Below are 23030 nucleotides of genomic sequence, written 5' to 3' on the forward strand. Positions count from 1 at the left end.
ATAAAATTAAAATTTAGATTATTTAATAATTGGAAAATAAATTCTAAACACTATACACACTGATTCAAACACGCACACACACTTTCACACACGCCCACACACTCTATGCTCACACACTCACACACACCAACACACATACACACTACACACACTATGCATACTCACACCCACACACCATAATAATATAATTCAACATATTTGATAAAAATATTTTTAAATAAATTAATTTTTTTGGTGAATAACCGTATGAATTATTCACATTTCATTCCATTTCATTCTATTATCTTCCTATATTATTTGTAATCACTAAGCAAATAAATAGAATCAACCAAGAAATAACAATTACATTCATTTTGTATTTCTCATCATGGAATTATCATTCCATTCCATTCCATTCTTTATTTAATTATGTCATACCAAGAAAGGCCTTAGGATCTGTTTGAATTTGGCCCAAAAAAGTTGGATAAATCGGAGTCGGGCTCTAGTGTTCAATCCATTAGAGCATCCACAACCCCGGTCTGAATTCAGGTCCCAAGTCCCCTCCACGTCATCGTTCCCCTAAATTTCCGGGCCAGGCCACAACTCCTCTAACCCTGCAGGCCTCATCTAGGCCCAAACTATTAAATTGCACTATTCACAACTTCAACATATGTTACTCGTAAAATAGAAAACGTTGAAAAAAATAAAACACGGAAAATTCATTGTTCAGTCGAAAATAAAAAATTACAAACCCTAGAAATTAAAAATTACAAAGTCCTAGAAAATAACTTACAAAATTACAAACAACAAATATTGAAATATTTTAAAGGATAGAAATGAGAAATGGGTAGAAGAATATTGAAGAAATGAGATATAAATAAGTCAAAAAATCGAAAAAAAATTAAAAAATGTAAGGGGTTCGGGTATGGCCCCGAAGGCCTCCAACGCCGGGCTGGGACGCAACGGGTATTGCCCGCCTGGCTCTAACGCTGCGCCGGGCCGCTACTTCCCTTCCTCCCATGCGCAGGACATGGGCCGGGACCCAGGTGCTGTCCGGCCCGCCTGCGTTAGGGATGCCCTTAAGGCTCCAAACACATTGCACCAAATTTGTATAGTTGCCATTGCATTTTCTGTTCAATATGTGGTAAAGCTGCATGGGGATGTAATGTAACAAGAATGTAAAACAAGTCAACAATTTATGACATAGTACTATATAAATAATGGTCAATATTAAGTCGACAACTACATTTCCTTTTTCAATGCTATATATACAAAAAATGTATCAATACTACAGGACTGTTGAACCAAATATTAGAACATAATTTTGTATAATTATGCCAGCTAGTCATTGTATCTTGAACAATTCTTGTAACACTACTTTCCAAAGTCATTGGACTGAAGTCTTACCAAATTCCCAGTTCCTTGGGGAATTAATTCATCCCACACACATCAGCTTAATTACTTTTCTCTCTTGTTTTCAACCACAAATTGACTAACTTGGTTTTCAATCACTTTTATCCATGTTTGCAGCTGCAGCAGGGAACCCTTGTTCCCCTAGACCTGAAATTCCCTTAACATATTTTTTCTTGATTGTTTCTACTTTCTTGTGTATATAGTATAAGATAATAAGATGCTTTTTTCCAACTCACATGAACTAAGGCAACATGAAGATTTTAGTTGCAATTAGCTTTCTCATTCTTTCCCAGATTAAAGCTATTTCAAGTTGTCATCAACTTGACCACCAAACCCTCCTATCTTTCCACCACCACATCTCATCCTCTCCTCTCAACTGGTCTCCATCTACTAATTGCTGCCAATGGCAAGGAATACACTGCAACATACATGATGACGTTGCTCGAGTCACGCATTTATGGTTGCCGGAGAAGCACCTCTCCGGCACCATTACCCCCACTCTTGGAGACCTACCTTTCCTTGCTCACATCAATCTCTCCCATAACCAATTCTCAGGCCCTTTCCCCAACATCCAAACACTTCAAACTCTAGATTTGAGTTTCAACCGTTTTTCTAGTCCACTTCAGCTCTTTCTACCACCCTCCATCCAAACCTTAGACATATCCAGCAATCACTTCAATGGCTCATTCCACCCTTCATTCCTCCATCACACATTCAATCTCATCAGCTTCAATATCAGTAACAACACTTTGACAGGCTCCATTCCTTCAAATATTTGCAGCACCTCCCAACAAGTTAAAATCCTGGATTTCTCCATGAATCAATTCACTGGCCCTATATCTCCTGGCCTCAGCCAATGTTCGAACCTCCAAGTTCTCAGAGCAGGCTCCAACTCTCTCTCGGGTCCGCTGCCACGCGATCTTTACAACATGAGAATGTTGAAGGAAATCTCCCTTCATGATAACCAGTTTTCAGGGCTCATCAGCAACACCATTGTTAAACTTTCAAACCTCACCACCTTGGAGCTACATTTCAATCTACTTAGCGGTGAGATACCTCGAAGAATGGGATTGCTAACCAAGCTGGAAACACTAGTCCTCCACAACAACGCCATCAATGGCACCCTCCCTCCTTCTTTGATGAACTGCACCAAACTAAAAACTCTGGTGGTGAGAGACAACCACCTTGAAGGAGACATTACTCCCCTTTACTTCTCCAAACTCCATCACCTGCAAGTCCTTGACCTCAGCGGAAACGCCTTCACTGGCAACATCCCACACACAGTGTGCACCTGCAGCTCACTCACCGCCATTGGTCTGTCACGAAACCGGCTAGTTGGTGAGGTTCCACCATGCATGGCCTCTCTGAAATCTCTCCAACACCTAGCTCTTGCAAAGAACAATCTCTCTAACGTCCTCAGCGCTTTAAAGACCCTCAGCCACTGCCACAATCTCGCCGTCTTGATCATGATGGGCACCTTCCAAGATGAGATTATGCCTGATGACAACAACACCCTTGGAGTAGGCTTCCACAGCTTGGAGATTCTTGCTCTAGGAAACTGCTCTCTACAAGGCCATATCCCTCCCTGGATTGCAAAGCTCACCAAACTGAAGAGATTAGTTTTATGCAAAAACAGGATGACAGGAACAATCCCAAGCTGGTTGGGAGCTATGCCAAGCCTTTACACACTCAACCTCACCGAAAACCAGCTCTCCGGACACCTCCCACCGCAGCTCGGCCTCATGCCAGCTCTGCTCTCTGAAAACAACACCTCCTCCGACATGAGCTATCTGCAGCTGCCTTTCCTAATAGATGGGAACCGATACAACCGTCTCTACAACCTGCGCCGCGTGTTGGCAGTGGGCAGCAACAATCTCAGCGGAGAAATCCCACAAGAGATAGGAGGGTTGGAGGCTCTCCAAGCGCTGGACCTCAGCAACAACCGCTTCACAGGCAGCATCTCGAGCCAGCTCTCGGGTCTGACTAACTTGGAGAGCCTGAATATGTCAGGGAACCATCTCTCCGGAGAGATTCCTGAGTCACTGAGGGGGCTGCATTTCTTGTCCCGGTTGAGCGTTGCTGACAATGATCTGGAAGGAGAGATTCCGAGAGGCGGGCAGTTTGATACATTTTCGACCAACTCATTTGAAGGGAATCCCAAACTGTGTGGGTTTGTAATAAAAAGAAACTGCTCTGCAGTAGTTGTTAGAGATGGAGATAAAGATGAAGAAGAAAAGGGTAGTGAAGTATCAGTGTATGGTCTCCCTTTGGGGTTGGGATACTGTGTTGGAGTTGTAGCAGTTGCCATTACATTGCTGATCAAGACTTGCTAGACCTGAAACTTTTTCTTGGATCTAGTCTCACATTGTGTCTCAGTATTGCACGCATGGCACTAATATTGTGTTTATTACCTACGTATGGTTATTATATACTCCCATGTTGCATAGTAGATTAACCGAGACATTTCTTTTCGGAGATAAAAAATATATATAATTTAAATAAAAAGATAAAGTAAGAGAGATGAAAAGATAGAATGTCCCAATCAAAATGACTCATTACTAAAAATGAAACACATTTATCTATATTTTATTTCTTCTCTCTTACTTTACTCTCTTCACTTACACACAAAATAAAATTGTATAAATTCTCGTGCGCCCAAGGAAGGGGTCATCTTCCTTGGGACGGAGAGAGTAAGAGGGAGAGAAAAGTATGACTGAAAAAATGTGTTACATTTTACTAAAAATGAAATAATTCTACTACTATGGAACACCAAAAATGAAAATGTAATTCTACTACTATGGAACAGAGGAATTACGTAGTATACTAGTATCACACACGTGCTATGCACAACCCAATTTATTCTCTTCAAAAATTATGAAATATTTATTAGAAATACTTTAGAAACAATCTATGTTTATAAGTCTAAAATTATAGATGTGTTTAATAATAAACGTGTACAATAATATGATAAAACTATTGAATTTTATTCAAACAAAGTTGTGATATAGTATAAAATTATGAGTTTTGTGTAATTTGTGTCAAAAAATTGAGATTTAATTTTAGTGTGATGCTAAATGGCCATAATGTGGCCGGCCATAAAGAGTTAATTTAGTCCATTTACATGTATAAAAAAATTAGAATTATCGATATAAACTTATATGTGTGTGAATGGACTTGTGAGTTGATACTTATCTTTGAATTCCATTACGTAAAACACATTAATATCACGAATTACTGTATACGTTGAGCAACAATCAAGAAATGACAGTAGTAATAAGTTGAGCAAAAACTACGAAAGAGCAACACTAACATGTTGAGCAACATATAATGATGATGATATAAAAGTAAAATCAAGTAGTAATAAATCAAAAATTTGAAAAAAATTCAATTTTTTTTGTTATTTAATTAATTTATGGCTAGCCATAATGTGGCCGCATAGCATTATTCTAAATTTTATCCTATAATGATAATGCATTAAAATCTGTGTTGCTTTAAATGTTTTCTATTTTTTTAGGGACAGAGTAACATTTTTCCCATGAATAAATAGAACTTTGAACCCTATATTCCATTGTTCACGGAAGTCTTCACTTTTTATTGTCTTGACAAACATCTCCATATGTTGTAATAACTAGGTACTTCTTGTTAGGAATTTCTATGTCAGCAGCTTCCACTAAATATCCATTTTTGCAGACATCTTTTTGGGATAAGTCATTGACTTTGATTGTATGCATCCATACAGTCCTCAGCCAGCGTGCTCAAGAGAAATGTATATATTTTTTACACTTTTCCAACTTAATTAGAAGGCGCCGACAGTTAAACACTCTTTCTATTTCTAGAAAGTTTTGTTACATAACTTCATCCAATATGATACTCCCTTCCCCCGATCCAACTAAGTCAAAACTTTTGGGTACATAAATTAAGAAATTGTGTTGAAAAGTATGAGAGAAGAATAAAGTAGGAAAGATAACGAGAGGGTAAAGTAGGTGATGAAATATAGTAAGACTGATTGAATGTTTTATTTTTTTGTCGAAAAAAGAAATTACTCAACTTAGCTGGGACATTCAAAAGAGGAATACGACTTAATTTAGTTGGGACGGAGAAAGTACTAATTTTTACAGTTGGGCATAATTACTGCATCTAGTTAACTGGAACTACTGATTTCCAAGATTAATGAGTTAAACTTAAAACACATTATTGTTGACAAAACTTGATACTACTACTTTCTAATTTCTACTTGGCCAATGTTGCATTATTTTAACCTCATTTCACTTAATTACCATTCTTAACCGATGGTTTTGAATAATCAGATGTAACATTCTTGCTTTAATCCTGCTTTTATAAATGTTAGTAAAAAAATTTCTCACCTAACATACTGCCAGTTAGCTTTTTAAAATACAACTAAATTTAGTTGAGAATCTTTTCTCCCAGGAACTTATAAATATTCTTCATCACACATATATGCGAATTCTCAACTAAATTTAGTTTTATTTAAAAATTTATTAATATTGTACCTCTCTTTTATTTATAAAAGTATGTTTCTTTTTAGGTAGTATTCATTGCTAGATAAAATAATATCAACATATAATTTAAAATTAAATAGTGAGATTATTTTAGTTGGAGGAGGTTAATTATGACTAATTATCACATTATTATTATTATTATTATTATTATTATTATTTTCTAAATAAACTCCTATATGAAGGAGGAAATTAAAAATAAACTCTTATAGAAAGGAGGAAATTACCTCATATTCCCTTCGTCCCCCAAATATTGTCCCACTTTGACCCGGTACGAGTTTTAAGAAATGTAACGAAAAGTGAGTTGAAAAAGTTAGTAAAATGTGAGTCCTACTTTTATATACTCTCTCCGTCCCATAGTACATGTCACACTTTCCTTTTTAGTTTGTCCTACAAAAGATGTCACATTTCCTCTTTTGGAAAAAGTTCCCTCTCACATCAATTATAAAATTATATTTTCTCTCACCATTTAACACACAAAATAACATTTTCTAAAATCTCGTGCCATCTCCCAAGTGTGACATCTACTATGGGACGGAGGGAGTATTAGCTTTATAATAAAATGTGAGTATGAATGAATTAGTGGAATATAAGGTCCACTACCAAAAATGGTAAAAAGTAAAATGAGACAAATTTTGTGGGACGGATGGAAATGGAAATATGGGACAAACTTTTAGGGACGGAAGGAGTACAATAATGTCTAAGCTCTTAGCCGCTAGGACAAAGGCTCTGGACAATTATCACATGGTTATTCATCTTGGATTGAGTTTGTTAAAAGGTCGGGATCGGTAAAGAAGGGCTTCTATTATTCGTTGATATATTCATTATACATTAGACACTATTGTATAGGACTAAGATAGACTATACAAGGAAAAAACTCATTAATTACATTGATTGATATCTCCTATGTTTGGTAGGATATTATCTCGCATATCTTTCGTGATCTTCTCCAATAGAGTTGATGAATTTAATCTCATGAACCAAACACACTACATATTTAATATCAAGATACAATCTTTATAATCGAATAGAACCTTAATTAATAACTTAAAGTTATCAGAGCATCTACAATAGCGGCCAGCGCACCGGCTCGCCGATTTTTGCCGCTCGCTGGTCCGCTCGCCGAACTATTGCAGCCGGCGAGCACCAAATCAGCGAGAAAAACGACGAGCGCACGCCGATTCCCGAGCGCTCACCGATCGGCTGGCCGCTATTGCAGCGAAAATTTAAATTTTTTTTTATTTAATGTTTTCTTTTATGAAACTCATTCTTGGTTGTTTCTCTTTTATAGAGACACCCGTGAATGTTTTCTTTTATGAAACTCATTCTTGGTTGTTTCTCTTTAATAGAGACATCCTTGAATGTTTTATGTTCCACTTTCGATGTGGGACAAACTCATTCTTAGTTGTTTCTCTTTTATAGAGACATCCTTGAATGTTTTATGTTCCACTTTCGATGTGGGACAAACTCATTAATGATGATGTTGTAATGTTATTTTAATTTTAATGAAGTGTGTTTTTTAATTAATGTACTTTTTAAAATTTTAATATTATTATTGAATTTTCTCGTATCTGTGTCGTAAATTTAATTCCGTATTTTGTGTGATTGTTAATTATTTGTTTTTTATACTTTTGTTTATTGTGGCTAGACTATGACTGAGCTATTGCTTGTCCAGTTGTTTGTCCTGATGATGTGGCTGAAGGAGTTTTTAGTGCTGATGATGTGGCAGGAGGAGTTCGTGGCTGGGCTATGACTTTCCGATTCTTATTGTGGATGCTCTCACCACTACCATCACAATATGTTTCTAAAATAAGTAGGTAAGGTGGTTACATAAGACAACTAACAGTAAGGGACAACACACAAATAAGCAAAACTAAAATTTAACATCTTCCAAAATCTCTTTGAAATCAAGAGTCATGTGTCATACAAGTAGAAGAGATAGGGAAATGGTATGGGAGATGTCATGCGCATGCTCAACAGCTCAAGAAGAGATATGCTGAGATAGAGAGAGGGATACGAAAGGATTGGTGGGAATTAATTGAAAAACGCACTAACTTGCTACTGAACAATTCTTGATAAAAAAAAGTGCAACAATAAGGAATCAACTAATGCTATGTGACATTCCCAGACTACTGTGACCCACTCACGCTTCCACTCATCATTGCCATTTTCCATAAACTATCACCATTTCCCTTTACTCGCAACTCTTTCCAAATTAGCCCACTTATTCTTTTTTCCTTCTTTCCTTTTGCTGCTGCCTCCTTTTTCTTGAAAAAAAATCACATCTTTCTTTCATGGGGTGTTCTCTGATGAGTTTTTGAACAAGTAATTTTTTTTTAGATTTTTGTGGGTTTGATCTAATGGGGAATTGTTGGTGTGGGTGGGAACCTTTGATTTACAGGGTCTCTTCTAACACAAAATCTGGTGAGTTTTCCTTTGTTTTCTCAGTTTTCTTGGATAAAAATTTGATCTTTATTGTTTTCAGCCATATTTTGATATCAAATTTGTATGTTGTTTTATCTTCATGTATATTCCAGTATTGTTTCCCTCAGAGATATGCAGAAAGATTCTAAGCTTTATGCTATTTCAAGCTAAATTCGAATATCTGCATCTTGATCCTTGATTCTTTATTTAGTTGTGGTGGCAAATGGTATAGTTGATGCTTTCAATATACTAATAATGAAAAATAGCTGAAAATGATCGAGAAAGCATAACTTTTAAGTAAGAAAATACATGTAATTTTGTGTTGCAGAATCCCCAGATCAAGGCGACAGAGAGAAGGTAAGAAAAGATGAGAGAAAACTGCCATCAAATCCAGAAGAAGTAGAAGACCTACGCCGGTGTACGTCGTCGAAGCCACTGACTGTTTTCACATTCAATGAGCTCAAGAGCATCACTTCAAATTTCAGACAAGATTACCTGTTGGGAGGAGGAGGATTTGGAAGTGTGTACAAAGGATATATTAGTGAAGACATACAAGGCCTTCAACCTATCACAGTTGCTGTTAAGGTTCATGATGGAGACAACAGTTCTCAAGGTCACAGGGAGTGGCTGGTAAAAAAACAGAATCTTGATCACAATTGATCATTCATTTTGCTCAATAAGTTAGTAAATATGTTTATGTATACTATTTGATGATGTTTTAGGCTGAGGTGATCTTCTTGGGGCAGCTCTCCCATCCAAATCTAGTCAAGTTGATTGGCTATTGCTGTGAGGACGAACACCGGGTTCTCATATATGAGTACATGCCTCATGGCAGCGTTGAAAACCATCTCTTTTCCAGTAATTCCACATTCATCTTCTTGTAATTTTAAGGAGTTTTGAGCATTCTAGTGTTGCTTATACACCAATTGATGTTGTTTTAGGAGTGCTGCTCCCTTTGCCTTGGTCTACTAGAATGAAGATAGCTTTTGGTGCAGCAAAGGGGCTGGCTTTTCTGCACGAAGCAGAGAAGCCAGTCATCTACCGTGATTTCAAGACGTCCAACATCTTGTTAGATGAGGTACGATGCTCGAAATCATTCTTGATCATATTCAACTAAAAACAATAATCCATTTTTTCAACAGGAATACAATGCGAAGCTCTCTGATTTCGGCCTTGCAAAAGACGGGCCAGAGGGAGACAAGACACATGTCTCCACGCGCATAATGGGAACCTATGGATACGCTGCACCTGAGTACATAATGACAGGTAGCATTGGCATCACCATTTTCAACACAGACACTGTCTGTCTTATGAATCACGTTTTCGCCTCTGTATGCATAGGCCACCTGACTCCGAGGAGCGATGTGTACAGCTTTGGAGTCGTGCTTCTTGAGCTTGTGACGGGCAGGAAGTCCTTGGACCGGTCAAGGCCAGCACGGGAGCAGAACCTCACGGAGTGGGCTATCCCGTTGCTCAAGGAGAAGAAGAAGGTGCTCGACATCGTGGATGCTAGGCTGGGAGGAGACTATCCTGTAAAGGGTGTTCAGAAAGCAGCCATGCTAGCCTACCACTGCCTCAACCGCAACCCTAAGGCGCGACCTCTCATGCGAGACATAGTGGATTCGTTAGAGCCTCTGCAGCTTGATGCAAATGCAGCTCCGAACCAATCTTTCACCATATATACTACTACTACTACTACTAGTCCTAACTCTAATTCTGGCTACTGAAACACCAAAACTGCTCACTCTAATCTCTTTTGTTTCTTCTTTGTTTCTCAAGCTTGTTACTTTCTATTCTAGTTTGTCCAGGTTATTTCATAGCAAGAAATAGGCCGTGTAGAAAATGAAAAGGGTTTCATACATACAGTAGATAATCTTCTTCTCTTTTTGGTGGGTGTGATGTGATCTAATTATTTGAGTTTTTGCTTTTTGTTAGATAATGAGATTATACAGATATGTTTAAATGTTCTTGAACAGATCAAGTTATTCAACCGTTTTGCAAAGTATAAATATGGACAAAATTTGAAACATTGAACTCAAATGCTGAAGAGTCAAAATTCTTTCTTTCCCTGAGGGAGTAATAAATTCAGTTTTTTTATGACTTGCATTTTGCATAAGTGACCCTTCTATAAACGAAAGATTTGATTTTTTTAACAACATTTCATTAAAAAATTGCTCTTTTTGTCTTTTACTCTATCCGTCCCTTATAATTCGTCACCATTTGACCCAGCACAGATTTTAGGAAATGTAATTGAAAGTGGGTTGAAAAAATTGGTATCATGTGAGTCCTACTTTTATATATTAGTTTTATAATAAAATGTGAGTGTGAATGAGTTAGTGAATTATAGGGTCCACTATCAAAAATGATAAAAGTGAAATGTGACAAATTTTTATGGATGGACGAAAATGGAAATAAGTAATAAATTTTCAGGGACGGAGGAAGTATTAAACAAGAAATGAATGCTACTAAGACCATGTTTGGTTGACGGGAAAGTAAAGTTGGTAAAGAAAATGATTCATGGGAAAATGAATCTCGGGAATATGATTCCCAATAACTTACTTTCTCGTGTTTGAAAAATATCAAAATTTTAAATTTTATATTTGATTTAAACCCAAACTAAAAATATACTTATTATTATTTTATTTATAAAAAAGAAGAATAAATTTTTTAATAAATTATTAATTACAAATGATAATTATTATATTATTATTTTTATTATTACGATGAGTAGTTTAAATATGAATCATCCATCACAATATATTATAATACAATTATAGTTATAGTTACATGAAGTATTATAATAATTTATAATTATAATAATAATAATTATTATTATTATTTTTATGAATGTTATATTTAAATAAATTTTATAATTTAAAATGTCACTACGGTTTTATTAATTAATTATTAATTTATAAAATAATAATTAGTATTTATTATTATATAATTTATATTATATAATTATAATTTAATTATTTACTAAATTATTAATTATTATCTTTAAAACATTGTAATTAATAATAATAGTAATAATAATAATATTGCATTAATTATGTATGAATCCTAGAACTGAGAAAAAATACCTAAGAAAAGTTTGGATTTAGAATCTTGAAAAGTTGTATTAATTTTCCTTATTCTCGGGATTCTAATTACTTTCCCAATTTAATTAAAAAATGAAACAAACACATGATTTTAAAATTAAAAAAATCAGATTACTTTCCCATATAGAATCATGACAACCAAAATGGCCAAATGGTATTCGGATAATAATAGGAAATGATAAATATTTGTAAGCTGTTAACTATGCTGGTAGATTACAGTTTTGAAGCTCGAGAAATTTCTGGGAAATTTCAAGAATTAATGTTATTTGATGCTCGAGAAATTTCTGAGGGAGAGGTTCTAGATTGTTCCTCTGCGATAGAGGCAAATCGGACGGCTGATATCCACACACTTCATTCACTCACCTACTCCTACTAAAAACCTAATCAACTAGCGTCAGTTTCTGGATAAACCCTCTCCTCATCTGCTACTCTCTTCAAAGCTCAACCTCGCTTCTATCATCTTCAATCTTCTTTCAATTTTCGGTGAGCTACTCCACTAATACTCCGCTTCTCTCTTTCAATTTCTTCTATTTTTCTGAATTATTGCTTATTTTCTATGTCAAGTTGTGGTCTTCCTATGTTTGCCTCTATGTTTATTGCTGTTGTATTGCTCATCTCCTTATAGATTAGGAGCTCATGCTTGGCCTTTTCTTGTATTGCTTTCCATCTGATGATAATGTTTGGAATTCTGTTGCTTGCTCTTTTGATTAAAGATACCATTTTTGTCAGACCCAATTTCAATTGGACGATAGTATTTGTTTCAAGGTTGTTTTTTTGTGGTAGCTGGAAAGCAATGTTATGTTTCAGTGTTTGTTATTGAAAATGTATCTTCATTTGCTTGTAATCTCAGCTCTATCTAAGATTTGTAGCCTGTTTGCAATTTATATATGATAGCGTCGACTTTCTTGATTACTGATTTCAGCTCTTTGCTTCTGCTGTAGGTCAGAAGTAAATGGCTGGCCTTTCCTCAGTTGGTTCATTGGCTGCTCCCGGCAGCAGGGTTCTTGATGATAGAATCGCAGTTTCATCCAGCAGGTTGTCGTCTCTTGCTTCCATATCCGCTAGTTCGCTTGGGAGGAGAAAGAATGTGGTCCTCCGCAAAACACGCCCTTCTCAGATAACAGCTGCTAAGAAGGACTTGTACTTCAATAACGATGGCTCAGCCATCAAGAGGCTTCAGGTGCTTATTTGGCAACCTCTGATTTCTGCTAAGTTATTCACCTAAGATGATTATTGAAGGTTAATTCGATTGGTGTCAGGCTGGTGTTAACAAACTTGCCGATCTAGTTGGTGTCACCCTTGGACCCAAGGGAAGGAATGTTGTGCTTGAAAGCAAGTATGGTGCACCAAAAATTGTCAATGATGGAGTTACAGTGGCTCGTGAGGTATACCAATTAGTCAATATGAATTGTTTATAATTTTGTGCTATTCGTGTAATCAATGATAAGATTATTCCGTAAGCGCTGATATCGTAGAACACGTTTTCATTGTCTTCTAATGGATTCATGATAAATAACTTTTATATCTGCAACTTCATTGATTTCAATATAGGTTGAGTTGGAGGATCCAGTTGAGAACATAGGAGCTAAATTGGTAAGACAAGCCGCTGCCAAGACAAACGACCTGGCCGGGGATGGGACAACAACATCCGTTGTTCTTGCACAAGGGCTTATTGCCGAAGGTGTCAAGGTATGTGGACCTTGGGGTTGATGTCTTACATCAAAATGTTTATATCTTATGGATTCGCCTTGTTTGCAGGTTGTCGCAGCCGGAGCAAACCCTGTCCTTATTACAAGAGGAATTGAAAAGACTACCAAGGCATTGGTTGCTGAACTGCAAGCGATATCTAAAGAGGTAACCTTCTCAATGTTGGCGTTTAACAAGATGCAAATGTATGAGCTTTCTATGATGCATACGTTGATTATTATGAAATGCTAAGATGGAATAACCAGTGTGATATTTGCAGGTTGAAGATAGTGAACTAGCAGATGTTGCTGCTGTAAGTGCAGGAAACAACTATGAAGTGGGGAATATGATCGCTGAGGCTTTGAGCAAAGTTGGTAGGAAAGGTGTTGTTACTCTTGAAGAGGGACGAAGCGCAGAAAACAATCTTTATGTTGTTGAAGGAATGCAGTTTGACCGTGGCTACATCTCTCCCTACTTTGTAACCGACAGCGAGAAAATGACTGTTGAGTATGAGAATTGCAAGGTAACTATTTGTTTATTTTTAACTAGAGATCCAATACGTGTAGTAGGAGTAAGAAATTATTCTGACTAACAAATGGATTTGCTCTTTCAGTTGTTGCTTGTTGACAAGAAAATAACAAATGCAAGGGATCTCATTAATGTCTTGGAGGATGCCATTAGAGGCAGTTATCCCGTATTGATTATTGCTGAAGATATTGAGCAAGAAGCTCTAGGAACTCTTGTTGTGAACAAGCTCAGGGGGGCACTTAAAGTTGCCGCTCTTAAAGCTCCAGGATTTGGGGAGAGAAAGAGTCAGTATCTTGATGACATTGCTACTTTGACCGGAGGTAAGTTCTTTTGTTAAACTTCATTTGCTGATATTTTGGAAACGAGTTGCTTTGCACTTTTTTCTCGTTTTATCTTGTACATCTGTTACCTAGAGGAATTTTGCTTCTGTATGCAGGAACTGTGATCAGGGAGGAAGTCGGGTTAACCTTAGACAAAGCTGACAAGGAAGTTTTGGGTCATGCTGCCAAGGTGCTGTTGAGCAAGGATTCCACTACAATAGTTGGGGATGGTAGCACTCAAGACGCTATAAACAAACGTGTCTCTCAAATTAAAAACCTCATTGAGGTATGTAACCTTCGCATTATTTTTGCACCAGCATATCAAATTTAGTCTGTATGTTATTCTAAAGCAATGTATCACTGTTGAGAAGGCTGCTGATCAAGATTACGAGAAGGAGAAGCTAAATGAGAGAATCGCAAAGCTATCAGGAGGGGTTGCTGTGGTTCAGGTAATTTTACTTCAGTTTTTTATATTTAAACTGTATGTTATTATTCTTAAAATAATTTTCTAAAGCATAAATCTGCTGTCTGAAGGTTGGAGCGCAAACTGAAACAGAGCTGAAAGAGAAGAAGCTTAGAGTAGAAGATGCTCTCAACGCCACTAAGGTAAGCTGTGATTTCTAGCAATGTAAAGGCCATATTCTTCAGTTTCCCGATGATGCTAAGAGGTTTTAATGAAATTCTTACTTGCTGCACAGGCTGCCGTTGAGGAAGGAATCGTCGTTGGAGGTGGATGCACGCTATTGAGGCTTGCATCCAAAGTAGATGCAATCAAGGAAACTCTTGATAATGTCGAGGAGAAGGTAATGTCTTCCTTAATATCCATCCTTAGTATTGGCCATCCCTTGATATATTAATGGTTGAGAGTTTCTTAATTGCACTTGTCCACAACCATTGCAGGTTGGAGCAGATATTGTGAAAAGAGCTTTGAGTTATCCACTGAAATTGATAGCCAAGAATGCTGGTGTTAATGGAAGTGTTGTTAGTGAAAAGGTGTGTGGATACTTTACCATTTGCATAAATTGTTATGAAGAGTTCATTCCTCTAAGATCAAGTGGGTGCATATGTTTAGGTGCTGTCAAGTGATAACCCAAAATACGGATACAATGCTGCAACCGGACAGTATGAAGATCTCATGGCTGCAGGAATTATTGACCCGACTAAGGTAGGTAGTAGATAAGGTGTCATTTGAATGAAGGAAACCATTTAGGAGTGTTGTTATCTTCCTTGCAGTCTCTAATTCTTGGTTGTTTTGTTGAGCCTAGGTGGTGAGGTGTTGCTTAGAGCACGCATCTTCGGTGGCGAAGACATTCTTGATGTCGGACTGCGTGGTGGTGGAGATCAAGGAGCCTGAGCCAGTCGTGGCAGGAAACCCAATGGACAACTCAGGGTATGGTTACTAAGCGAATCAATGAAGAGAGGAGGTGGTGTTGAAGCTCCAATGTGGTTGGCCGGCAGTTATAGATTAGATCTTGAGTTTTGGAGTGATGACACTGCCATGTTTAGGTTGGACAATCATACCTTCAATTCAATGTTCAATAAATTATTTCTTCTGTTTCCAAATTAGCAATGAAATGATCTTGTAATGAATGTAATCTTGTAATTTCAAGTGGAATGAAATTGGCAAAAAAAAAATAGATATAATTTCCTTAATTCGAGCCTCTAATGAAGAGCCTTCCATCAATGAGAATGCTATCAACAGTTTTTACACTTGTTTGTTTCGATGCTCTATATCACTTTTGAGTTTGCAATGACACAAATTGCATGTAAGCATATTAAATTGAATGTAACAATTCTCAAACGGAGTTTGGTGTTAGCAGTGATAATACAGTAGCCACTGATGTAGGATTTCATCTTTGTAACAAAGAATTGATGATGTACAATCGGCAGACAGATCGGCTGGATTAGAAGCGGAGATCAGCAGTCGAACGACGCAAAAATGAAGCCAAAGTAGCAGATTGATCACCTCTGCTCTCTTCAAGAGCCGTAATATCCCACTGCATATTGTCAAGTCAGAGACGGAGCAGCAGCCTCAGAGAATGGCACAGAGACAACGGCTGCTTTCATCTTCGTTATCAGTATCTCCAGACTCACTGAGAAGACAAGTTGAAATCAAGAAGCAAATTCTCACAGAAATGAAAATACAGTATTAAACAGATTTTGGTGCTAAATGAAAAGCCAAATAGGAAATTGAAAAACTTGATACAAAAAGGGGGATCAATCACCTTGATTCAATTTCCCTGATCTCAGCAAGTTCCTTCCCCAGGTGGTCCATCCACTGCACTTTTTTCTTCCCAATCCCTCTGGTGGAGTTAGGGCGAAGACAGGACTTCCGTATGCAGCTTTTTACCACAGCAGCTTCAACCCTCGCTTCGACACACTCTTCTTCCTTAGCATAAACTGTCGAAGGAGCAACATGTGGAGCACTTTCCAGTTTCAATGGCTTTGAAGTGTAGAGATGAGCAGCAGAGGGCTTGCAGAAGCACATCAATGGACAGTGGATCTTGCAGAACAATACCCTCATGAAAATGGTTTCCTTCATCGTCGTGTCATCTTGATTATTTCGCCTTCAAGATTCAACCTTCATACAGAGTCTACAATTCAAGAACCGCAGTTTTTCAAGAATCTAATGCGAAAAAAAAACACAATAATGCAGCAACACTTACCAGAAAGTCAGACAGATGCATAAATCAAGATTCATGTAACGATCCAAATGCGTGTCCGCCCTCTTTTAGGAACACGAACGATAGTTTAAAGAGAACGAAAGAGGAGGAATGCTTAGGCAGAGAGTCCAGCTATAAAGAAACACCAATATGTAAGGCACCTAACCGCCCAACATTCCATTACGTGTTATTTTTTAACTGCGAACAGTGTCCGAAAATCCAAAATATAGTACAAGCATATTCTTACCAAACCTTGAGCAATTAACGGTTCCTTTCTTTTTCAACCAACACATGCCATTCTTTTTCCACAGCAAAACATCTGATCCTCTCAAATCAATGAGTTTCTTATTTGTATGTCTCTTGCAAATCTTTGCTTCCACAACAGCACAAGGAAATTTTAGATATGGAAATTAGGCCTAAATGTGACATTACATAATCAAATACTAATAAACTCTACCAACTTTAGCAGAAACCTCTTTTCCCAATATTAAACATATGTTGGGCACCAAATGGTATATATTCTGGATTACAAAGGGGTGTTTCTTACCCAAAACCAGCATTAAATAAACAAAGAATTGGCCTTTTGTCACAACCAAAGTCAAGATATGCTTTTGGATGAGAGAACTAGAAACCCTTTTAATGATTAGGAATCAAGTGCTGCCAGATTTGAGCTTAAGCTGTTATCTTACCTAAGATGCCAAACTAAGCAATCCATTTCTCTCCAGATGTCAATCCCTTTTGCCTTTCATATCAGGTGCAAAATCTTCCCTTTTGAGCCTTATGTAAAGTGATCCTTTTTTTCTACTGATTTGTAGTGTCCCACACTGTTTCCTCCCTAGAGAGAGAGTGAGATACAATGGACAATAGCATGAATCTAGGCAATTATGCCTTACGTGGGAGCATTTTTTTAGTAGAGTATACAGGTTTTGTTGTTGTGAAGGTGGGATATGATTTTAAGAATTGAAGTTTCAAAGAAATGATGAGGCATGAGGAAATGGTGGAAGTGGTGGGGATGAGAAGCATGAAATGTGGCTAAGAGCCACTTGATTATTGAAGCCAATTAATTTTAATTGAAATGAAAAAAGATTTCATTTTGGAAGGGGCCAAGGCTCCTTTCTCCCTACCCCTCTGTCTTTCCTTAGGACTACAACTTTCATAGCTAAAGATAAGATCTTTTTTGTGTTACTAAAGATATATATTGATGCTTAAGAATAGGAAGGAATCGCCAAATAATTAAGAATTTTCCCCAACATTTGGTATGATTTTGTAAGACTTCACATTTTCGAGATCCATCTTGAGTTTCTTGATATTTCATCATGTTGTTCCAATATTTAAGGTTACAAAAAAAAATATTCCCAAATTGTGTACACTAGTACATAAATCAACACTAGCTTTCATTTATAAATGTATGTATTACCATCTTTCAATAATCAGATTGCGCTACCAAAAAAATTGTGTATATTTGAATGATGAACTGGAGAAGAAGAATTTGTAGTAGTGGCTGAAAGCTACAAGCAGAGATCTCTCTATTTTAGACTCGGGGAGTCTTGAGAACAGGAAATGCAATAACATCGCGTATACTGACAGAGTTCGTCAGCAGCATCACTAGCCTGTCAATGCCGATGCCCTGAAAAATACATGTCGACCTCAACACAAAGTTGTATATTTTCATGTTTGGTACTTCTCTCGTTTCCTAATTATGTAAGAAAGCGTACCATTCCAGAAGCAGGAGGCATCCCATACTCTAGCGCGGTTAAAAAGTCTTCGTCAAGATTCACATCATATGCATCGTCATCGCCATCAACTTTCTTGCTTTTATCTTCTGAAACCAAAGCTGCATTCTTTTTCTTATGCTGCCTCACTTGGTCCTCCAACCGCTCTCGCTGCAAATCATTTTAAGATCCAAACCTCAAACTATAACTATAATAATAATAATAATACTGATAATCTTGGAGACAAAAAAATCTCTCAGATATCAGCCTCTTTCACAACTATGGTAGTGTACCTGGTCCAAAGGGTCAGTCAATTCTGAGAAGGCATTGGCCATCTCTCGACCACATACAAAGAGCTCAAATCTCTCCGTCAAGCCTGCGTGTCTGAAGGTCATATCAAGAGTAAGTACTCCAGAATATGTTTGTACACAGATAACTTCTCAAAGAGAAATACTGCCAAACCGAAATATCAACCAATGCGTCATCATGTACAGCGAATAACACTTGCAGAAATATCTCCATACAACAATTAAATGGAATAAAAAATATTTTGGCCGTGTACGCCTAAGCACCTTCTATGTGGTTTGGCCAGTGGTGATACTTCAAGGGGGTAGTCTAACACAAAAGTCGGTTGCAATAACTTTGGTTCCACCACCAACTCAAATACCTGCAAAGCGGAGAAAACTTTGTGTTCGGTTTAAAATAGAGCCCTTCTCGTAACTATTGTAGGAGTTAATAATATTTAGTTTGTCAACTAACAGATGACTATGATTTACCTCATTGAGCACATGACCAACAGATGGACATGCTTCTATTGAACTTTTATTCTGATTATCACCACCAGCGTTAAGCATCTGCAGAGCGACTTCTTTGGCAGCAGTAAGATCCTCAAACTTCGCGAAATCAATGCCGGTTGCTTCTTTCACAAGATTGTGCATCGTCTCCCTCCTCCAAGGTCTTTCCAATGATATCTCTACACCCTGCGTCCAAATTCAAGAATCATTTTACAACAAAGAGAAATCCAAAGATAATGAAAAGATATAACATATTATGCTCGTTTACCTGATAATCAATGATAAGTTTCCCATTAACTGCAAGAGCAGAACGTGTTACAATTTCCTCCGCCATATTCATCATGCTTTCATAGTCTGTATATGCTTCATACATCTAATCATCATCCAAAACTACAACAAATTATGCATATGGACTAGGAATCTCGACAACACTAATTACAATTGAAAAATAAGGCCTGTGAACTGTCAGTCTCCAGATTGTTGTTTCCTCCAGATAACACAAACAATTTTGAGAATATTTACCTCAATTGTGGTGAATTCAGGATTATGACGAGTTGAAAGGCCTTCATTTCGGAAAATCCTTCCTATTTCATATACTTTTTCAAATCCACCAACCTGTAGATGTCACTCAAAGATCACTATGACATGCTGATTGACTATGTTTTGATGACTAAGAAGAAGAAACAAGCAATTGGGACGAAATCAAGCATTGGATACACTAGGTGACAGTCAATATCTTCTGAACCATCACATCAGGAATATGTTATCATGATTGAAAGTTGATATACTATGCTTTTATTTAATTGACAAGCACAAGTAAAGAAGCATTGCTTGCAGCATATAACAGATGATCCCATTAGGAAGGAGATTTCACACAATGTAGTTGAAAAACAAACCTCACCAGCATTCTCTTCAAATGAAGCTCCGTTGCAATTCGTAGATAAAGATCTTGTCCAAGAGAGTTATGGTATGTAATGAAGGGCCTAGCTTCAGCACCACCAGCTGCACCCTATACATGAAATCAGCAAATATCAAAATGTAGATTATAAGTACTTGAGTGGAATACAATTAGTGATGTGCTAAACCAGTTTTTACTTCTCCTCCAAACTCTTTTGGAAGAAAATAAAAAATGAAAGAAAAAGCTTTTAGGAAGAAATATGTATGTGACCGACTATTGCATAAATTCTTAATACCTGAAGAACTGGAGTTTCAACTTCAATAAAACCAGCAGATTCTACTGTCTTCCGTATTTCTGATATTATCTACTCGGAGAAGAAAAGGTTAGCACCTCACCAGGTGGAATTAAAAAAGCATGCACAAGGGAATCAATTATAGAGAATAGAAGGAAAGAACCTTAGCTCTTTTCCTAAATACATCAGCTACCTCAGGATTGGCAATCATATCGATATACCTGCAAGAAAAGAAATCAGGAGGGAGTGACCATAAGCAAGAGCTCAGTAGCAGCAGCTGGAGCTGGAGATAAGGAGCTTCTTACAACACCTAAAATTTAAGCTATAAAAATAAGAGCTGACTAGATGTAGAACAATAAATACAAGGGTTAGTTACCGGAATTTATCATGGTACTATTTGTATATTTTGTAATTACGAATTACCTCACACATGGCAGAAAAAAAAACATCATGGCATGAAGGAAAATATTTTGTCCGAATACCCAAACAGAATAATTAAGAAAATCCCTAAACTACCATGGTATGTGTATGACCAAAAATCATGGATATATTAAGCACAAACTGTAAGGCAAATGCATGGGCAACAGGAAAAAAGAGATAGTTTTACCTTTGCCGATAGCGCTTATCTATGTCGGTCAGGCCATGATATTTGTCAGGCAAAGGAAGCAAAGATTTTGTAAGGATTGAGAATGAGGTCACACAGACAGATAACTCTCCTGCCAAAAGTAAGATGAAATTAGCTACGATGAGATCACAAAAGTTCTCCTTTTACAAAATGAAATCCCTCTGAGTGAGTTTTCTAAGGGCATCATAAATCTCAATCAAGTTCAGTTGAAGCTCTTGTTCATGTTTAAGTAGATCAAGTAAAGGGGAAAAAAACCATGTTTTAAGTGATGATATCTTCTTAGACAACTCATACTAGCCTATACAATATACAGACTTGTGTATTTGGCCATAGGCATGATAGGTTAGAAACAAATGTTCTGGTTTCATGACATATTCGGGGTAGTTCTGACTCTATCAGATAACTTCCAAAGTCTGCTCTTGAATTTTCAATAAAAAGCTTGGATCATGTACTCCTACAAGACAAAATGGAGCAGCGGCACTACGAAAAACATACCTTTTTCAGTGCGCTTAATTGAACCTTCTGCCCCCAAAATATCACCTATATCAACTAACGTCTTCAGATGTTCGAACTGGTCACTTAGTAGCATTTCCTTCTCACAGTAGAGCTATATGCGAAAAGAAACTTATTTACTAAACTTCATTAAGAAAGTTCCACACACTAACCAATGACCAACAAAGCAACATGAACATAAAATGATAAAGAAATGAGAGCTAACATAATTTAAATCAAACATCATTAAAGCATAAGAAATATTTCAGACTTATGGCTTCAGTGAAAATTGCTGATAAGCAAGGCTCCAATTGGCTATTCAAGCATATTATTTGACATATGACCAATAAACTATATTCAGGCAAACGGATGATAATTAAAGGAAAATCTAGTAGAACCCTTAAAATTTTCAGATTTTTTAACATAATATTCCACAAGAAGCTATCTTATATCTCCTAACTTAGGTTATCATGAAATCATATATATCTATAAGCATTATATATGGGTTAACTAGCGAACTATGCATTCTTAGTACCATGTGTGCATACCTGGATTGTTCCTGACTCATCCCTTAAAGTTAAAAACGCAAGCTTTCCAAAAGCTCTACGGGCTACAATCCTTCCAGCAATAGATACGCGATCACTTTCACAGACTGCCTCCTCGCCATTTCCCAAATCCCTGTAAATCTCTTGGAGCTGATTTGCAGCATGAGTACGTTGCCAAGTATAAGCATACGCATCTAAGCCCTTGCTTCTTAGCTCTTCCACCTATAGATATATTAAAAAAATCACAGCTTTTTATGATAAAGAAAGACAAAGAAATATCATGCAAAACCAACACATTCATAAAATTGCCTTCACCTTCGTTTTATCCATTCATTTCATTTGCAGCAAAACAATTCATTCTACATTCAAGTGCCAATTCGCCTCAAATGCACACGCACACACAGACTATAGATAGATTAAAAAAAAGGCTCCACTTTTCTTCACTATGTGTACAAAAGAATCAATATTTTCAATTTAACCTAACCACAAGTTAATCAACCTAATATTTTCAATTTTGAATCAATCAACACAGACCTATCCGAATGAACTGCATTACAATTTGCTACAAATCGGAAATTCAAAGAAAAAAACCTTTTTAATCCGAATTGCGCGAATTGCCTCTCTGTCGGAGGTACTGGTTTGAGAAGAAGAAGGCCTGCGGTTGCGAGCACCAGCGACGGCAGGCGAAGAAGCGCAGCGGGTGGTGGAAAAGGACCGAGTGTTCCTAAAAATGAAATGAGTTTTGTTGAGTTTGGGAAAGGCGGCGAAGTGGAGCAGCTGCTTTAGTCTCATTGGATGCAGGGCGCCCTCCATTTTCTATGCTTCACCTTCCTCAGTGTTTTGTTATCTAAACTGCCTCTTTCATATTTCTATCCTCTTTACACATTCCACTTCACTCTCTACACAATTAAATTCTACTGTAATTAATAATTCTATATGAATAAAAATAAATTACTAATAACGTATATATATATATGTAGGAATGTATTCATTTCCTTTTCGTATCTTTTGTTCTTTGTTCTTTTTAATCACAGCCTCACG

At 37.0% G+C, this 23030-nt stretch overlaps 4 protein-coding genes and 1 long non-coding RNA gene across 9 annotated transcripts; 3 read left to right on the top strand and 2 right to left on the bottom strand.

Annotated features, from left to right (window-relative positions):
* The first annotated feature begins 904 nt into the window (after positions 1–904).
* LOC121764308 (receptor-like protein 2) lies at positions 905–3747 on the top strand. The gene is made up of 2 exons (XM_042160350.1): positions 905–1141; positions 1686–3747. Exons 1-2 carry the CDS (start codon positions 905–907, stop codon positions 3723–3725), a joined length of 2277 nt encoding a protein of 758 aa, XP_042016284.1. The 3' UTR covers positions 3726–3747.
* Positions 3748–8077: 4330 nt separating this feature from the next.
* LOC121765612 (probable serine/threonine-protein kinase PBL16) lies at positions 8078–10217 on the top strand. The gene is made up of 6 exons (XM_042161816.1): positions 8078–8333; positions 8662–8963; positions 9056–9191; positions 9275–9411; positions 9476–9599; positions 9675–10217. Exons 1-6 carry the CDS (start codon positions 8270–8272, stop codon positions 10058–10060), a joined length of 1149 nt encoding a protein of 382 aa, XP_042017750.1. The 5' UTR covers positions 8078–8269; the 3' UTR covers positions 10061–10217.
* A 1547-nt stretch (positions 10218–11764) lies between these two features.
* Positions 11765–15621, top strand: LOC121763335 (ruBisCO large subunit-binding protein subunit beta, chloroplastic-like). Its single transcript, XM_042159337.1, has 14 exons — positions 11765–11917; positions 12376–12614; positions 12694–12819; positions 12986–13123; positions 13193–13288; positions 13401–13643; positions 13734–13968; positions 14085–14254; positions 14340–14417; positions 14503–14574; positions 14667–14771; positions 14869–14961; positions 15041–15133; positions 15234–15621. The coding sequence occupies exons 2-14, from the start codon at positions 12387–12389 to the stop codon at positions 15369–15371; spliced, it is 1815 nt and encodes a 604-aa protein (XP_042015271.1). The 5' UTR covers positions 11765–11917; positions 12376–12386; the 3' UTR covers positions 15372–15621.
* An 84-nt stretch (positions 15622–15705) lies between these two features.
* LOC121763338 lies at positions 15706–17780 on the bottom strand. 5 transcript variants are annotated; one of them, XR_006042429.1, is made up of 5 exons: positions 17321–17775; positions 16884–16999; positions 16635–16792; positions 16194–16549; positions 15706–16061 (listed from the first exon to the last, which is right to left on the bottom strand). It is a non-coding gene; the product is annotated as an uncharacterized LOC121763338 (long non-coding RNA). The 5 variants fall into 5 exon arrangements; XR_006042426.1 differs by having other exon boundaries at positions 16879–16999; positions 17321–17774; XR_006042427.1 differs by having other exon boundaries at positions 16635–16763; positions 16879–16999; positions 17321–17773.
* A 228-nt stretch (positions 17781–18008) lies between these two features.
* On the bottom strand, positions 18009–22872 carry LOC121763337 (lysine--tRNA ligase, chloroplastic/mitochondrial-like). The gene is made up of 14 exons (XM_042159338.1): positions 22581–22872; positions 21993–22211; positions 21448–21559; positions 20935–21043; positions 20491–20548; positions 20331–20399; positions 20039–20146; positions 19660–19752; positions 19406–19510; positions 19120–19323; positions 18916–19010; positions 18637–18727; positions 18347–18514; positions 18009–18258 (listed from the first exon to the last, which is right to left on the bottom strand). Exons 1-14 carry the CDS (start codon positions 22800–22802, stop codon positions 18163–18165), a joined length of 1749 nt encoding a protein of 582 aa, XP_042015272.1. The 5' UTR covers positions 22803–22872; the 3' UTR covers positions 18009–18162.
* Positions 22873–23030: the final 158 nt, after the last annotated feature.

This window comes from Salvia splendens, chromosome 14, assembly GCF_004379255.2.
Source record: "Salvia splendens isolate huo1 chromosome 14, SspV2, whole genome shotgun sequence".
NCBI classification, from domain to species: domain Eukaryota; kingdom Viridiplantae; phylum Streptophyta; class Magnoliopsida; order Lamiales; family Lamiaceae; genus Salvia; species Salvia splendens.

What these genes read in the sequence shown, in the direction of transcription:
- LOC121764308 (XM_042160350.1), top strand. Translation starts at nt 905, where the DNA reads ATGGCCCCGAAGGCCTCCAACGCCGGGCTGGGACGCAACGGGTATTGC. An exon ending in TGGTAAAGCTGCATGGGGAT is followed by an intron (nt 1,142 to 1,685) that starts GTAATGTAACAA and finishes ATTCTTTCCCAG; the next exon opens with ATTAAAGCTATTTCAAGTTG.
- LOC121765612 (XM_042161816.1), top strand. Translation starts at nt 8,270, where the DNA reads ATGGGGAATTGTTGGTGTGGGTGGGAACCTTTGATTTACAGGGTCTCT. An exon ending in AAGGTCACAGGGAGTGGCTG is followed by an intron (nt 8,964 to 9,055) that starts GTAAAAAAACAG and finishes ATGATGTTTTAG; the next exon opens with GCTGAGGTGATCTTCTTGGG. An exon ending in CCAACATCTTGTTAGATGAG is followed by an intron (nt 9,412 to 9,475) that starts GTACGATGCTCG and finishes TTTTTTCAACAG; the next exon opens with GAATACAATGCGAAGCTCTC.
- LOC121763335 (XM_042159337.1), top strand. Translation starts at nt 12,387, where the DNA reads ATGGCTGGCCTTTCCTCAGTTGGTTCATTGGCTGCTCCCGGCAGCAGG. An exon ending in TTGAGTATGAGAATTGCAAG is followed by an intron (nt 13,644 to 13,733) that starts GTAACTATTTGT and finishes TTGCTCTTTCAG; the next exon opens with TTGTTGCTTGTTGACAAGAA. An exon ending in ATGCTCTCAACGCCACTAAG is followed by an intron (nt 14,575 to 14,666) that starts GTAAGCTGTGAT and finishes CTTGCTGCACAG; the next exon opens with GCTGCCGTTGAGGAAGGAAT.
- LOC121763337 (XM_042159338.1), bottom strand. Translation starts at nt 22,802, where the DNA reads ATGGAGGGCGCCCTGCATCCAATGAGACTAAAGCAGCTGCTCCACTTC. An exon ending in TATTTAGGAAAAGAGCTAAG is followed by an intron (nt 20,400 to 20,490) that starts GTTCTTTCCTTC and finishes TTCTCCGAGTAG; the next exon opens with ATAATATCAGAAATACGGAA. An exon ending in TTGAAACTCCAGTTCTTCAG is followed by an intron (nt 20,147 to 20,330) that starts GTATTAAGAATT and finishes TTTCATGTATAG; the next exon opens with GGTGCAGCTGGTGGTGCTGA.